Source organism: Gallinula chloropus, assembly GCF_964237585.1.
Source record: "Gallinula chloropus genome assembly, chromosome: Z".
Taxonomy (NCBI): domain Eukaryota; kingdom Metazoa; phylum Chordata; class Aves; order Gruiformes; family Rallidae; genus Gallinula; species Gallinula chloropus.
This window is the reverse complement of record NC_140089.1, coordinates 16,032,130-16,049,196: the sequence shown is the minus strand read 5'-3', so window position 1 is coordinate 16,049,196 and position 17,067 is coordinate 16,032,130. Positions and strand designations below refer to the sequence as shown.

Below are 17,067 nucleotides of genomic sequence, written 5' to 3'. Positions count from 1 at the left end.
ATGCACTGTATGAGTGGCCACTCAAATTTTGTATCTTGTGTGTGCATCGTACCTCCAAGTGACCTCTATCCTCGTGGGCTGATTGCAACTGGTGGCAATGATCATAATATTTGCATTTTCACAATTGACAACCCAGCTCCCCTTTACATCCTTAAGGGTCATAAGAACACAGGTATGTAGTCATTTGATTTTGGAATTTGTCGCAAAAAATTAACATATGTTAGAGAGGAAATTAAATTAAGTTTTATAACTTCAGCTTTGACTTCTTTGGTATTTAACATAGTGAACTATTTAATTATGGTCTCTGCAGATAGGATTTTTTTAATTCATGCAGTAGCAGTTTGTTTCGGTTCTTTCTATACCTAGCTCTTTTTTGTAAACTTAATCATAAACTTTATTAGCATAGTGTGTCTTCAGTTTTAGAATTGTATATTAGTGGAACATTTACAGATTATCTCTTTGCTAAATCTTTAAAAGTCACCACAACTTTGTAGTAGTATTTTGCCTTCTAAGAAGATGACCTAAATATTTTTTGTATAAGATCTTGCTTCTTCAGGACATAAATTAAGAATAATCTTGGCTTTCTCTGTATTTTTAAAACTAAATCTTTGCTTTAATCCTGTATCTTGACTAGTTGTCTAGCCTGTTTGTAAACATATTCTGTTCTGAGAAGAGATCTAGTACTAAAAGAAACTTCAAAATATGAATGGCAAAAAGATACAAAATTGTGTAATTTAAAACAGGGATGTTTAAGCATCTCTTTTCAGGGTTGCAGTGCAAGTTCCACTTAATTATTCCCCAAATGCCTCAACACTAAATATCTTACTAATACGAAGTAAATATCCTTAAATGAATCTCTTTAATTTGCTGTCACAAGATTGGTGGTAACGCAGGAAACTTGTCAGTGCTGATTTCACTGTTCTTTCCAGTTTGCAGCCTTTCCTCTGGGAAATTTGGCACATTATTAAGTGGATCATGGGATACAACAGCCAAGGTCTGGTTGAATGAGAGATGTATGATGACACTACAGGTATGAAGTTCCTCTACGTAAATATAAAATAGGTACTCTGAATTTGATTGACAAATCTAACAATGTTGGTTTCTTTGCAGGGTCACACAGCTGCAATATGGGCAGTGAAAATACTGCCTGAACAGGGATTAATGTTGACTGGTTCAGCTGACAAAACTATTAAGCTGTGGAAGGCAGGCAGATGTGAAAGAACCTTCACTGGTAAATATTGCTGCAGCTGGTAATTTCATCATGGTCATGTGCTTTTTTTAGGGGAGGAGGGGGGAAATTAACCCCGAACAAAACTGTAGATAAATTGAACAGTGCTTAGGCAGAATGTTAAAGTCTCAAGTTGTTAATGAGCAATTAAGTTGTGTTTGTGTTTTTTTTAAAACTGCACTCATAATGCAGATTGGTTGCCAGGACGTGAACTAAATAGGAATGGTATACTGTTGCTAAAGGAGATAATGCATTAAAAGTTTCCTTTTTTTTTTTTAATGAAGGACATGAAGATTGTGTGAGAGGTATAGCTGTTCTCAGTGAAATGGAATTCCTTTCCTGTGCTAATGATGCTAGTGTTCGCAGATGGCATATCTCTGGCGAGTGTATGCAAGTGTATTACGGACATACAAATTATATATACAGCATTTCTGTTTTCCCTAAATGTAAAGGTAAGATTGTTTTTGTTACTATTACCCAGTAGTAAGCCAAAATGAAATGACAAGGTAGGCATTACTTAGTTCTGTGGAGCTACCACAACTAAAGAACACAGGTACCATTTAATTTACTGTTTTCCTTTAGCATAAATTTAAAAATACTGTGACTGACACCACACCTCCAGCAAAATTGCTCTGGCAGTGGGTGAGGTGAAAGGCCTGGTTGTAAGGCTTCAGTGAAATTTCAGCAAGGAGATACACAAAAGTTTCATCTAGATTGCCACTTGTATTTCAGCAGTGTTGCAGAGAACTATAAAATGGGGATGTGTCTTACGCGTTTGAGAGAATGTGGATTTGGAAACTTCCTCAAAGTTTTTAAAGTACACTATTAAAAGTTTAGGTTAAGAATTTTGTGTGGGGCTTCACTGTGTTTGTTTTAGAGGTTGCAGATGGATGCAAGTCAGTGACCTTTGTGTGGCATGTGGGACACTTGTACATTTGTTTGTTCAGCAGGTGGAATGTGTATATGCATATGTCAAATCTCTTATGCCTTAAAATTTTTGATTGCTTTTATAGACTTCTGAGTGATTTATACATGTTACCTGAAAAAGCAGGACTATCTTGCGAAAAAACCTGAGTTTAAAGCAGATGTGAAACCATTTAAGTCTAGTCTAAGATAAAACAGTGATAGTTACAACGTTGTTCAGAGTTCTTTGTTTAAACTGTTGAAAGGAGAAGGGACTCTTCTGTTTTGAGCATAGTTTCATTCTCTGTCTGGCTATGTAGTCCACAATTTATGCACTTTTTATTTTTGAGAAGACAGTTGTGCAGTGTCATTCTTAGGCCTCTTTTTGTAACTGAGAGAAGTATTGAATAGTATGAAGGATCTTTTAGTGTTTTAAAGACTGGGTACTCAACACCTAGTTGCAGGACAGCACCTGGTACTGCAGTACACTAAAAATGTACTTTAAAAGTGGTTGTTCTGTGTGTTATTTTGTCTTTTTTTCTTTTCAGATTTTGTAACTACCGGGGAGGACAGATCTCTTAGAATCTGGAAGCAAGGGGAATGTGCACAAACAATCAGACTCCCAGCTCAGTCTGTATGGTGCTGCTGTGTGTTAGACAATGGTGACATCGTAGTTGGTGCAAGGTATCCAGGTTTTAATCTGTGTATTTTTAAATCTAAGTCTGCAAGCCCTTGATAAATTGTGAAGCATCAGTTTGGTTATCAGTTTCACCTGGATTTAATACAGCAGTCAAAATGTGCATATAGGTTAAATATAAACTTATGCTTTACTTAATCCAAAAAGTCATTCTTCTATTTTGTGAATCCAAGAGGTAAAGTGAGTTTTTGAGGATGCGGTAAACCATTGATAGACTGAGAATGGAATTAAAAGCACTGTATAAAGAACCCTTTTGATAGGCATATCCTACCTTGATTTTAAAATACAGATAGGACTACCTACTTAAGTCCTTTGCTGGCTGTTTTTAGCATGAGGGAATTCTCTCAGGAGGTTAATTGGAAGGGGTTGTCAAAAATAAAGATGTTTTTTTCTGATACAGAAGCCACCATTAGAATGTATGTAATCATTTTGACATTTAAAATAGTGTTTCTGTTTGAATGTTTTCTCTTCATTCAGTGATGGTATTATAAGAGTGTTTACAGAGTCTTTGGAACGTACAGCAAGTGCAGAGGAGATTCAAGCTTTTGAAAATGAGCTTTCCCAAGCATCTATTGACCCTAAAACTGGGGATTTAGGAGATGTTAATGCTGATGACCTTCCTGGAAGAGAACATCTCCAGGATCCCGGTAAGATACTGTACTCATTCATGTTAGAATTGCCTCCAAATCTTGGTTGTAAGGTATCAAAACTTTCCATAGCTGTCAGAAATTAAAGCTTTGATCACTTTACAGTTGCTGAGGAAAACAGCTTAATTTTGTTTTACTAACCTTTCATTGGTTCTTTTGGAGGTAAGATTCTAGAATTTTTTTTCTAGACTAAGATTATAAAAATTACTTCTCTTAAGAGATAATTTAGAAGGTGGAATTGGGATGCTGCAGCATGTTCAAGACATTTTGTATCTGTTATATCAGCCTTGCCAAAAGTATATGAGGCAGTGATCCAATTTGAAAAAGGACTACTGAATATGGATTCTTTTTTTTTCTAAAAGAAAAGTAGATGCAAATTTTCTGCTTTAGTTTTTGGCTTGAAAAGTAGAATGTCTTGATTGACTCAGTTGATGTTTTCCAGGTAGTCAAGAGATTACTGAGAATACAGTGGATGCAGTAGTAGTTAAGATCACTCTTAAATTGACAAATAACTTTTCTCCAAGGCTAAGTAAACAGTGACCCCAGCCCTTGGCCCTCATCAGCAAGTAGCATAAATCTTACAATTATATTGTCCCATCCTGTTAGACCATGGGAGAATACCAACTTTCTTGATTGTCATCTCCCTGGGAGATAGTAAACATTTGAAATACTTGAGTTGAGGATGGCTTTTGCAACTTAGTTTGGTGACAGATACCTTTACCTTAGCTGTAAACATGCTGTTGTCAAGATTTCTCCTATTTTCATTCTGGCATTCTTTGCTATCTTGTTACTTCCTGTCCTGTGACTTTAAATGTTTGTGAACTGTTTTTTTTATCTTTATTTTGAATACTATTTAAGGACTTTTTTCTCTCTGAAATTATATTCTTGAGTTTGTTAGAACTCTTGATGCTTTTCCATCTACAGGAACAAGAGATGGACAGACACGGCTTATTAAAGATAATGGGAAAGTAGAAGCATATCAGTGGAGCAATAGTGAAGGAAGATGGATAAAGATTGGGGATGTTGTTGGCTCTTCTGGAGCCACACAACAAACATCTGGAAAGGTTTTATTTGAAGGAAAGGTACACATAAACTTTAATTGGGTTTATTCCTTCCTAAGTAAAATGCTTAATTTCCCATTGAAAATCTACTTCAGTGTTTGCTCTGTTAAAATATAATGTAGAAAAATGGCATTTTGTGGTACTTTTATCTCCTTTGATCTTTTAAAGCCCAGATGTGTAAGTATAAATAAGTACTACTTGTTTTATTACTTCTGAAGCATATTTTGTAAAAGGAGCAAGGCAATAGAGACAAATTATTTTTGAAAAAGGTAACCTGTTAGAAGATAAATGATCAAGCTCTCTAGTATTTATGGTTAATTCCTTCAAAAGTTAGTTTTAACTTCCTTTCCAAATGAGGTGAACCATACTATTTGTAATAGGAGGCTTACATCAAATACCTGGTACCAGGCTTTCTGTACCAGTTTTCTGTAGTAACCATTGAAGTTATTTTTCAGATTATCTGTTATGTGTTTCCTTAACTGAAATACACACTTAGAAAGCTCTGATGCCACCACAGAAGGAATGCTCTTGAGATACTAATTTTATTTCTTGTGTGGTTAAAGAAACCTTAAGAACTTTTAGTTTTTTTAGTATTCAGAGTGTGCTTTTCAGACTGAAGTTTTATGAGGCACCTGACTGCCCTACAGCTTTGCAGGAGGCCAGAGCTATCAATGAGTTACCCAGTACATCTTCTAATTTCTAATGTATCTGCAGATGCATTATGGTACCATGTTCTAGTCTGGTCTCCTTGAGAAAGAGGATTCTAGAAAATAGAGAGTAAGGTTTATGGCTTCAGTATTTCTCACTTGCAGCTTGCATAGAAGAGGTTGATAACATCAGCAGGTAGCAGTATTAAAGTGTTCAGAAGTAGCCCTGGGCCATTATTAGTTTGCATTTGCTACATCTGTATGTAAAAAGTGCTGACAATCTTCTAATTTGTTTTTATTTTTATTCTGCGTAAAGGAGTATGACTACATTTTCACTATTGATGTAAATGATAGTGGACCGTCCTACAAACTTCCATATAACATCACAGATGATCCTTGGTTAACCGCATACAACTTCCTGCAGAAGAATGATCTCAATCCAATGTTTCTGGATCAGGTGGCCAAATTTATTATTGACAACACTAAGGGGCAAACACTGCTGAATACAAGTGCTCAATTTTCAGATCCTTTTACAGGTAAAAAAATTAAAACTTGCATGGTGACATCCCTCATTCCTTGCAGTTTTATGTAATCAGCAAACTTAGCGCACTCTGACCCATTTACCAGATCATTAATGAAGCTGTTAAACAGGACTGGATGCAGTTTTGACTTCTAGGGCACACCACCAGTGACTGGCTTCAAACTAGATACTGTGATCACTGCCCTCTGGGCCTGGCTGTTCAGTCAGTTTTCACTTGACCTCACTGTCTGCTCAGGCAGGCTTCGGTGTCATAGCTCCTGCACTTCTTGTGCAGGACTTGTATGTCCTCAAATAACTGAAGACATCACAGATCTGAGAAGAAAAATATGAAAACATGATAGTATTTGTCATATAATCAATGACATCCTGCTTATGGCCTTTACAAAATAACCCACTCTTACTTCAACTAGTTTCACAAACATGAAGTTAAGAAGAAAATACAGGCTTTAGCTCATTAAAATAATTGAGCTAAATAATTTTCTTTGAATGAAATAGAAATGAGAACACAGGCTGATTTGGTTAAGGTGTAATTTGGAGCTGCAGTCATCTGTAGTTATGGACATACTTTTGGCTTGGTTGTGTCGAATGTAATGCATAGAATAGAATTTTCTGACCCTGACACTAAGCTGGGAGGAAGTGTTGATCTGCTTGAGGGTAGGAAGGCTCTTCAGATAGAACAGATTGGACCAATGGGATGAAGTTTAACATGGCCAAGTGTAGAGTGCTGCACATGAGACATAACAACCCCATGCAGTGCTGCAAGCTTGGGGGAGACTGGCTGGAGTGCTGTCAGGCAGAGAAGGAGCTGGGGGTGTTGTTTGACTGCAGGCTGAATAGGAGCCAGCAGTGTGCCCAGGTGGCCAAGAAGGCCAATGGCATCCTGGCTTGTATCAAAAACATTGTGGCCAGTAGGTCTGGAGAGGTGATTGTGCCCCTGTACTCGGCATTGGTGAGGCCACACCTTGAGTACTGTGTCCAGTTCTGGGCTCCCCACCATAAGAAGGACATTGAGGTCCTTGAGCAAGTGCGGAGAATGCCAACCAGGCTGGTGAAGGGGCTGGAGGACAAATCCTATGAGGAGCAGCTGAGGGAGCTGGGGCTGTTTAGTCTGGAGAAGAGGAGGCTGAGGGGAGACCTTATCACCACCTACAACTACCTGAAGGGAGATTGTAGAGCGGTGGGCAATGGTCTCTTCAGCCAGGTGACTGGAGATGGGACAAGGAAAAATGGCATGAAGCTGTGCCAGGGCAGGTTTAGATTGGACATTAGAAAAAAGTTTTTTAGTGAAAGAGTTGTGAGTGCCTGGAACAGGCTGCCCAGGGAGGTGGTTGAGTCACCTTCCCTGGATGTGTTCAGAAAAAGGGTAGATGAGGTACGTAAGGATCTGGCTTAGCTTAGTATGGGAGTGGTTGGACTTTCTTTTCTAACCTTGTGATTCTATAATTAGGAAGAATTTGTTCAGCATCAGAGGACTTCTGTGTGGATAGGATCAGATTTCTTACAACTCTGCAATAAACAGTGAAATGTATTTGCTGTTTGGCTCTATTTTCGAGCTGTTTCTGTCTGAAAAGTGTTGACACTTCAATAGTATCAAGCTGTGTTTAGTAGTCATTGTTTTCTTCTTGTTTCACTAGGTGCGGGACGTTATGTTCCAGGCTCTTCATCTGGATCAAGTACAGTACCAGCAGCAGATCCATTTACAGGTAACGTAAAAGCTGTGTAGTCTGTGTTGCTAGCATTTAAGATGTGTATTTTGCTATGTTCAGTTGCATTCAATGTTTGGCTCTGGACTACGGTTTCTTGCAGGTCTGCATTTGGGACAGACTGCTAAGGTGGGCTCTGCCACGGTCAGAGCATGTGCAGATGTGTTTAGTAGAGGAGAGCCCTCTGCTGCCTCCTCTGCCTCACGTCACTGTCCTCTACAGCAGAGGACTTAGGGTTTAAGACGTGTGTTTAATGTCCTTCTCCCTAGTTTAGGAAGCCTGTTTGTAAAGAAATTCCATCCCTGATGAATAGCACTTGCTCTTCGTAGCTCTTGTTCTTTAAGGAGGGTCCTGTAGTCATCATCGCTAAAGCCCTGTCTGCAAAACCAGCTATGTGGCTGGACTCGCCAAAGGACATCTGCTTTCCTCCAGAGGGGAAGCCACAGCTGACCCCAAGCACAGGTAGAGGCCAGGTCTGGGCACCAGTGCCCTGCCCCTGGAGCTTGACAGGGAGGAGGTGAGAGCCTTTGCACCAGTGGGTACCACATGCTGTGCCACAGTGGCTCCCAGTTGCTGGTCATATAGCTTGTGAATGCCATTGTTACAACCAGCACCTGCCTTGCACATAAGCATAGATTTAATCCCTAAATTTTGTAAAGTGTTGAAGACTTTTTTTTTTAATTCCTTTAGTGAAAAATAACATATTTAATAGTGATTTGAAAACTAGTAACAAAATACAGGTGTTTATTACCTTTTTGCCAGTGGTGGTGTTTAAAAAGTATAATGTTTCCATTCAGGTACTGGTCGTTATGTTCCTGGTTCAGCATCAAATACCATAGCTCCAGTGGGTGGCGCTGATCCCTATACAGGTAAGAGATAATGCCTGCCAATGAAAACCATCCTTGATACTTTGTTTAGACTTTTCCTTTGATATGGATTCTATACTGATGCAAATTTATACTTAATTAGAAGCAGCTGCTTATACTCTAGAGATTATTCAGAAAATGGGGATGATGGGGCCTTCCTTTGCACACAGTTATCATGCAAGAAGCTTTAAAATGTATGACAGTCATCTGTTTTAGAGAGGAGTTTTGGTTTCCTACTACAGGAGGAAATGATTAGTGACCTACTTGGCCAGTTAGATACTCACAAATCAATGGGGCCAGATGAGATTCACCCGAGGGTGCTGAGAGAGCTGTCAGGTGTGCTTGCCAAACCCCTTTCCATCATCTATTAGCAATCCTGGCAGACTGAGGAAGTTCCACTCGACTGAAGGCTGGCAGATGTGACACCCATATATAAGAAGGGCCAGAAGGAGGATCCGGGGAACTACAGGCCTGTCAGCCTGACCTCAGTCCCAGGGAATATCATGGAGGGGGTCATCTTGGGAGCTATCACGCAGCACATGTGTGATGGCCAGGGGATCAGGCCTAGTCAACATGGGTTTACAAAAGGTAGATCCTGTCAAACTAACCTGATCACCTTCTATGAGAAGGTGACCCACTTAATGGACAAGGCGAATGCTGTGGATGTGGTCTACCTGGACTTCAGTAAAGCCTTTGACACAGTTTCTCACAGCATTCTGACTGAGAAACTGGCTGCCACTGGCCTGGACAGGTGGACCCTCAGCTGGGTTAAAAACTGGCTGGATGGCCGGGCCCAAAGGGTGGTGGTGACTGGAACCAAATCCAGCTGGAGGCCGGTCACGAGTGGCATCCCCCAGGGCTCAGTCCTGGGTCCGGTCTTACTCAACATCTTTATCAATGATCTCGATGAAGGGATTGAGTGTTCCCTCAGTAAGTCTGCAGATGACATGAAGCTGGGAGGAAGTGTTGATCTGCCTGAGGGGCATCAGATGGGTTTGAACAGACTAGACCAATAGGCTGAGACCAATAGGATGAAGTTTAACATGGCCAAGTGTAGAGTGCTGCACATGAGACATAACAACCCCATGCAGTGCTGCAGGCTTGGGGGAGACTGGTTGGAGAGCTGTCAGGCAGAGAAGGACCTGCGGGTGTTGGTTGACTGCAGGCTGAATAGGAGCCAGCAGTGTGCCCAGGTGGCCAAGAAGGCCAATGGCATCCTGGCTTGTATCAAAAACAGTGTGGTCAGTAGGTCTGGAGAGGTGATTGTGCCCCTGTACTCGGCATTGGTGAGGCCTCACCTTGAGTACTGTGTCCAGTTTTGGGCTCCCCACCATAAGAAGGACATTGGGGTCCTCGAGCGAGTGCAGAGAAGGGCAACCAGGCTGGTGAAGGGGCTGGAGGGAAAACCCTATGAGGAGCAGCTGAGGGAGCTGGGGCTGTTTAGCCTGGAGAAGAGGAGGCTGAGGGGAGACCTTATCACCACCTACAACTACCTGAAGGGAGATTGTAGAGCGGTGGGCAATGGTCTCTTCAGCCAGGTGACTGGAGATGGGACAAGGAAAAATGGCATGAAGCTGTGCCAGGGCAGGTTTAGATTGGATATTGGAAAAAAATGTTTTAGTGAAAGAGTTGTGAGTGCCTGGAACAGGCTGCCCAGGGAGGTGGTTGAGTCACCCTTCCTGGATGTGTTCAAAAAAAGGGTAGATGGGGTACTTAGGGATATGGTTTAGCATAGGATGGGAATGGTTTGACTTAAAGATCTTCAAAGGTCTTTTCCAACCTTGTGATTCTGTGATAATTGTGTTCAAGGAAATTGATAGATGTAGTTAATGGAAATTATACATACCAGGCAGTAATTTACCTGTGATTCCAGGACATCATTATAGGTCATACAGCTTTTTATTCCTCTCTTTCTATAGAGATTTCAGGCTACTACTGCATGTGACGTAATTTGGTTATATATGAAGTCTTTCAATGTATAGAAGTTTTGCCTATTAGTTATGAAACTAATAAGAAGAAATCTCAGGGACAGGAGGATCTTTGTTCTAAAGTGACCCTTGCCATTTTCATGTCATGTCTGAAATACTCATTCCTATGAACTAAATAAATGTTCACTCATTTAATTCATAAATAGTTGCTCTCTCCCCCAGATAGAAAATTATTATACAAGCATAAATTATTGACAAGTTGTGAAGATTCAAACCTTGAATGTAATAATAATGTAATGACAGCTAGTGGCATAAGCATTAATTTTTTAAATAAGGTATTTTTCTGTGTGATGTCCATCAGGGAAGACTCACTGGTAGGATATCATTCTGTGTCAGATATTTTGGAACGCTATTTAACTCTTCATATTTCCTTTATGTAGGAATGGGCGCCTACCAATCCGCTGCAGCTAAACCGGAAAATATTTATTTTCCAAAGAAGGATGCTGTTACCTTTGAGCAGGCCAATCCTACACAGATAATGGGTCAGTGTTTTAATTTCGAGGGTGGTTTTATTTTTTTATCTGTTAAAAGTTGTCACTTTTTGTCCTTACAAAAAGATAACTGATTTCCCCTCCCTTTCCTACTATTTCTTGGTTTTGACCTTTCAAAAGTGCATTCATCAGTTTAATGGTTTAGAAGTGAGTAAATTTTCACAAAAAACTCCCTAACAAAGGATGTACATTCCCTCAGCTCTTGGCTTATATCTTCTGTTGTTTGAATCGTTTTATCGAGCTAGTGTATTTGAATGCTTTACAATTTTTCCTAGGTGCTGGGTGTGCAGGTCATGTGCAGTCTTGTTATGATTTTGTTCATGAAAATTTTGGTTCAACAGAGTGTAGTGTTTTAAAGCAAGGCATTCTGCTGTTTCACAGGTTGCAATGGTCTCTTCTGCATTTAAGCAGAGCGTTCTAAATAACAGAAAAAAAAGTACAGTGTTAAGTACTTATATCTGTTCTGCTTTCTCTTTTGGTTTAAAATTGTTACTCATTTTCTTGTCACTACAAGCCCTGATAAAAATTCTTGCTCCATCTTTCTTCCAAAGCCCCCTTCATATGTTGAAAGGCTGCCATAAAGTCTCTTCAGAATCTCCTCTGAAGAAGCCTGTCTTCATAGAAGTGCTCCAACCCACTCGTCCTCTTTTTGGCCCTCTTCTGTTTTGTATTGGGGACCCTGGAGCTGGATGCAGCACTCCCTTGACCTGCTGGTCACGCTGCTTTTGATGCAGCCCAGGACATGGTTTCTGGGCTCATAGCCAGCTCAGCCAATTCTTAATCCATCAGTACCTCCAAGCCCTTCTCTTCAGGGCTACTATTGACCCATTCATCTCCCAGTCTGCACTGATACTGGGGATTGCCATGATCCTTGTGCAGGACCCCTACTCATATTCTTGTTTATCCTGGGCTTGGCTAGAATAGAGTTAATTTTCACAAGGAGCTGGGAGGGAACACAGCCAGGACAGATGACCCCAACTAGCCAAAGAGGTATTCCTACCACATGGTGTCATGCTCAGTATAAATAGGGGACTAGCTGCTCTGGCTCTGGGAAGGACAAGATTGTAGGCTGTCTGTTTGGTCCATGGGTCTGTTGCCTTGCATTATTACTTGTTGTGTATATTCTGTTCTAAGTCTTGTTATTTCCCCCCTCCCTTTTCTATCCCAGTAAACTGTCTTTATCCGTATCTGAGGTTTACGTCTGTGTCCCCACTGTCCTCCCCAAGCCACTGGGGTTGAGGTGTGACTGAGCATCCTGTTAGTGCTTAGCTGTGGCTAAATCATGACACTTGAACTTCATGAGTTTCACATAGATCTATTTCTAGGGTCTGTCAAGGACTCTGGGGTCTTCTGTCTGCAGTGTTGCTCGTCATGTAATACTCAGGTTTCATTTTGTTTAAAAATATCAGTCAGAATCTTCAGTCAATCTCATCCCATTTCCCTCAATTCTTTGCAGTCTGGTTCTTGGTTTGTTCAGGGGGAGGATAAGGGATTTACAAACTAGAAGTCTTTTTTTGGTGGTGGTTGCTAGTAAATAGACTTGGCCTCCTGATAGCTTTGAACAGATTTTTACAGTAAAACTTTATCCTGAATTTCCTGAGAGGGAGGACTGCAAGACTGGCTGTCTTTCAAACTGTTATGTTACAGTAAAGCAGAGACTTTTACTTCATCTTAAACATAACTGCATCAATATTCTTGAAGGATGACTATATTAGTTGTAACTTGAAAAACAGGTTTACTGCTGTCGTGGTTTCACCCCGGCTGAGAGCCGAGATCCACGCAGCTGCCTGCTCCTTAAAGGAAAAGAGCAGGGAAGGAGGGAAGGGGGGTGGGGTGAGAGGCAAGGGAAGGGAAAAGGAAGGGGCAAATAACCCGAAAACCAAGAAACTAAGAGGCCCGTGGGTTGGGATAAGGATAGTTTACTAAGATAACAGAAAGATACAATATAACAATGCTAACAGGACTTTAGAGCAAAAATATATGAAGCTGTTGATACACAATGCAGTTTCTCACCGAACCCACAACTCAGGCCGTGCCACCCAGAGCCGTCCCAGAACCCGACCGTCCCCCAAGAACCGCGTGTCCCAGAGCCGCCCCTGTTCTTCCTCCCGTCAGCCCCCTGATATCCTGGGCAGGATGTAATTGGCATGGAATACTCTCTTTGGCCAGTTGGGTCACCTGTCCTGGCTTCACCCCTCCTTTCTCATGGAGAGCTGAGAAAGCCCTTGACTGTCTGCCAGCAACTAAAACCGTCAGGGTGTTATCAGCACTGCTTTCATTTTGACTCTCAACCGCAGCATTCCATCCACTGCTACAAATGAAGTTAACTCCATCCTGACCAAAACCAGGACAACTGCGTTTCCTGCAGTTTTGAAGCAGTGCATGGTTAAATACACTTGTAAATATTACAGCTGGGATGGATTAAGTAGCTGTATGGTGTGGGTTTTTTTTTTCGTTAAGAGGCCCACAGCTTATTTTTGTACGTACTATTAAAAAAACCTCCCAACAAGCGTGGTACTATAATGCTCTCTGCTTGTGTGTTTATTGACATGGGCCTCATCAGCTGTGGTAGAACTATGATTGGCAGGTGTTTAATGCTAGATCCATTTTAAGCAAAATGCTGTATATCAAAATAATTTTCCAATACTTTCATGTTTAGGTTACAATGAAATTAGAGTATAAGATGTGGTACAGTATTTCTTTTGCTTATGGCATTTCAATAAATAAAAATATAAAAAACTGTGATCACAACAAGAATATAGTTTCTTTATTGTTTCTATATTTCAGTTATGAAATCTAATGGTATTGTGATTATTTTCTGCATTTTTGCCTATATGTAGACTACCATGCAAATTCTGAATTTTTGTGTTGCCCTGTATGAAGGGGCTTAATAGTAGTGATCATTGTGATCATGAAAAGCTGAGAAATTAAAAAATGCTGAAACTAGAAGTAATATTTAAAGATCTACCCACACCCCTCCCCCTGCTCCCATCCCAAAAAGAGGAAAAATGTTACAGTAGTTGTAACTCGTTTAAGTGCTTTTGTAGTATTTCATTCAAGGTCTGGATTTGTGATGCTCTAATGTGAGAGAACTATGCCTCTTCTATTGGTCTTACAGGCAAATTAAAGGAACTGAATTGCAGTGCAACTGAAGAACATAAACTTACAGAAGACGACTTGATAAACCTAGAAAAGTTACTATCTGTGACATGCAGCACCTCTGCAGAAACACCTACAGTGCAGCAACTTCAGACTTTATGGAAGGCAGTTAACTGGCCAGAAGGTAGACACTTGCATTTATTTTTTGTACCATCATCTCGCCAATACTTACTTCAGCGTGAACCAGAAGTCTTGTTATGCTGACTTTTGACAGACTTGTCCCAAATTGTTTATAACCCAAGTAGAAACCATAAACAGATGCTTATAGCACTGATCAGTAGTAGGGGCAGTAGCATGAATTGCAAAATCAGTAATTGGCTATCAGGTTTTCTTGTTGGTGCAGTAGCAAACATAAGAAACCTAATACAAGTATCAGTTCTGGTCACTTCATTAGCAGCAGCATCTGCAAGAAGTGAGGCTTGTTTGGAAATTGATCAAAGAAGTGTGAGCTTGTAGTCTTGTGTTGCTACCAAATTAGAGATGAAGTTGTGGAGATAATTTTTATCTAAAAAATAATCTCAAGAAGCTCCTTCTTAATACAGTACCAAAGAAGTTGCAGACGCTAGGTCGTGTTCAGAACTGCATTGGTGAAATGACATTCTGAATGAATGCATGCAGGTGGAGGTGATACAGTTCCCTTTGGTGATATATCATTGGCAGCACTGATGGGTTGGAAAGGCGATTTTGGTTGTTACCACAAATTCTGGAAACAATTAATATACTGCATGCGTAATTATCTAAACATGCAGTTAAAATAAGCTCATTTTTTGAAACTGTTGTTAAAGATTTATTAATGGGAAGAATATCTGGTATTAAAATTAGAGGCTCATTATCTAACATCACTTCCAGCTGTGCAAACCACAGTTTGAGTTGGTGATGGCTTTCAGACTTATACCTTTCAGACTCTTTCTGTTGTACAGAGCATTAGCTCTCAAATTCTGAATATCTATGGGAAAAACTGCTCAGTAAATAACTAAGCAGGTTCAGTGTTAGTTTGGTTATAAGTATGGAATACCTAAGCAGCCCGATACATTTGAAACCTGGGAATGGAGGGAGGAACTAATGAACAAACCCTCAGTTCAGTTACCTTATGATGAGTTCTAGCTGCTCAGTTGAGAAGAGTTTTCTCTTTAATTTGTAAATTATGTCTGAGTTGAAGGTAGTCTATTTCTTTTTCTTTTTGTCAGCAGTTTTCTAGCTATACTAAACTGTAAGATGTGGAATGAGGACAAAAAAATGCTGCTCAGATAGTTGTGTTCAGTCACTAAGAAGCTCTCAGAGACCTTTTTGGACTAGGTACCGTATTTTGTGCTTGCCTTTGATGCTTTCAATGAGACCTTTTAGGAAAGATTTTAAGATTTTTAATTTTTTTTTTTGCGAAGCCCTGTGCTTATTGTAAATTAAGGAGCACGCTTTCTGCATTTAAGTGAAGAGTTACTAGAATTGGCTAGTCAATACTTGCCTCTATGAATTTAAACAACTTGTGTTTTACCTGAATCTTTCATGAAAGCTAGGATTTTCAGATTTGGCAAGAAATTCACCAATACATTTGCATATAACACAGTATTAATACTAAATTCTGCTTTGGTTTTGTTTTTTTTTTTATTTCTTAGATATTGTCTTTCCAGCCCTAGACATTCTTAGACTATCTGTCAGGCATCCCACTGTGAATGACCACTTCTGCAGTGAAAAGGATCATGGAGAATTCATCGCCCTTCTCCTTAAATTTCTGAACCCTGAAGGAAAGCAAGCAAACCAGCTGTTGGCTCTTAGAACTCTCTGCAATTGTTTTGTGAGCCAAGCAGGCCAGAAGCTCATGATGGATCAGAGGGATGAAATAATGACACAAGCAATAGAAATAAAATCTAGCAATAAGAACATCCACATTGCATTTGCCACACTGACATTGAACTATGCTGTATGTTTACATAAAGTCAACAATATTGAGGGCAAAGCTCAATGTTTATCAGTAATCAGCACAGTTATCGAAGTTGTTCAAGATCTTGAAGCCATTTTTAGACTGCTTGTGGCTCTTGGGACACTAATCACCGATGATACAACTGCTGTGCAATTAGCTAGATCGCTTGGAGTTGATTCTCAAATAAAAAAATATGTCTCTGTATCAGAACCAGCTAAAGTAAAGGAATGCTCTAGATTTGTTGTTAATCTGCTCTAATTGTTTTTCTTAGCTCTTTGGAGCTAATGTATGTGGGGATGTTTTCATTCATACTTTATCACATATTGTAATTTAGAAAATGCTGTGGATAAATTACATTTGAGTTGTTGTAAGATACAGAGCAAATAAAAGTTTGCAGACTGGGCTTTGACTGCTTTTCTGAAGTCTATAGCACACAGGATCTTTGCCAAGTCCTCCTGACATAGCTCAGATCAAAATAAATCACCAAGAGATCAAACCATTTCAGTGTTTACAGGTCATCTAGATGGAAATGCAGGAGGTGGCTGTGGCTGTGATTCAATGGCTGCCAACTCTAACATCCACTTTAATAATGCTTCTCTGTTCATCACAAGTCTTTCTCTTGACTCTGCTTTTTCTCAGCAGAGACGGGGCCCTGAGACCCGTTGAGTTCAGCGATGCTTTTCACAAGCTTGTTAGGTGATCCTGCTCTTGCGGGGGAGTGGGACTAGGTGATCTCAATCCCTTTCAACCCCTATGAATCTGAAGACTAGTTAATATTAACCCTTGTTGAATATCTTGGTAAGGAAAGGGCATTTACCTAACTTTCCATCACCTTTTTTATACGTCCTTTCTGAAACGTAGCTATTTTATGGCTCTTTGTGGTTTTACCTTGGAACTAAGTGACTTTTTGAGGGGTGGGATCTTTTAAGTACCATAGAGATTTTGTGCTTCACTGATCAGTGAGTATCTTGTAAAGTGGCTTGAACTTCTACAAAAGCTTTTACATGACTTTAAACTTCTAATGACAGGAATACTCTACCTACTCTAAAGTTTGTATTAAAATACTAGATTATTTAAATGAAAAAAAAATTCCTCTTGAAGAGTGGGAGAGAAATTTAGGTGCAGAGATCAGATTGGGCAGTAGAAACTGGAAGAGGCTTCCTAGAGAGATGTTGATACTGTTAGCTTGTCAATATTCGAGAGGCATTTGGACAATGT

The 17,067-nt window shown here is 40.0% G+C and overlaps 1 protein-coding gene across 1 annotated transcript; it reads left to right on the top strand.

Annotated features, from left to right (window-relative positions):
* PLAA (phospholipase A2 activating protein) lies at positions 1–16,247 on the top strand (the record flags this gene model as incomplete). The annotated part of the gene is made up of 13 exons (XM_084278365.1): positions 1–172; positions 930–1,030; positions 1,111–1,231; positions 1,513–1,680; positions 2,680–2,815; positions 3,306–3,475; positions 4,400–4,557; positions 5,500–5,719; positions 7,359–7,427; positions 8,225–8,296; positions 10,662–10,763; positions 13,891–14,055; positions 15,545–16,247. 13 exons carry the CDS (start codon positions 1–3, stop codon positions 16,105–16,107), a joined length of 2,217 nt encoding a protein of 738 aa, XP_084134491.1. The 3' UTR covers positions 16,108–16,247.
* Between the last annotated feature and the right edge of the window lie 820 nt (positions 16,248–17,067).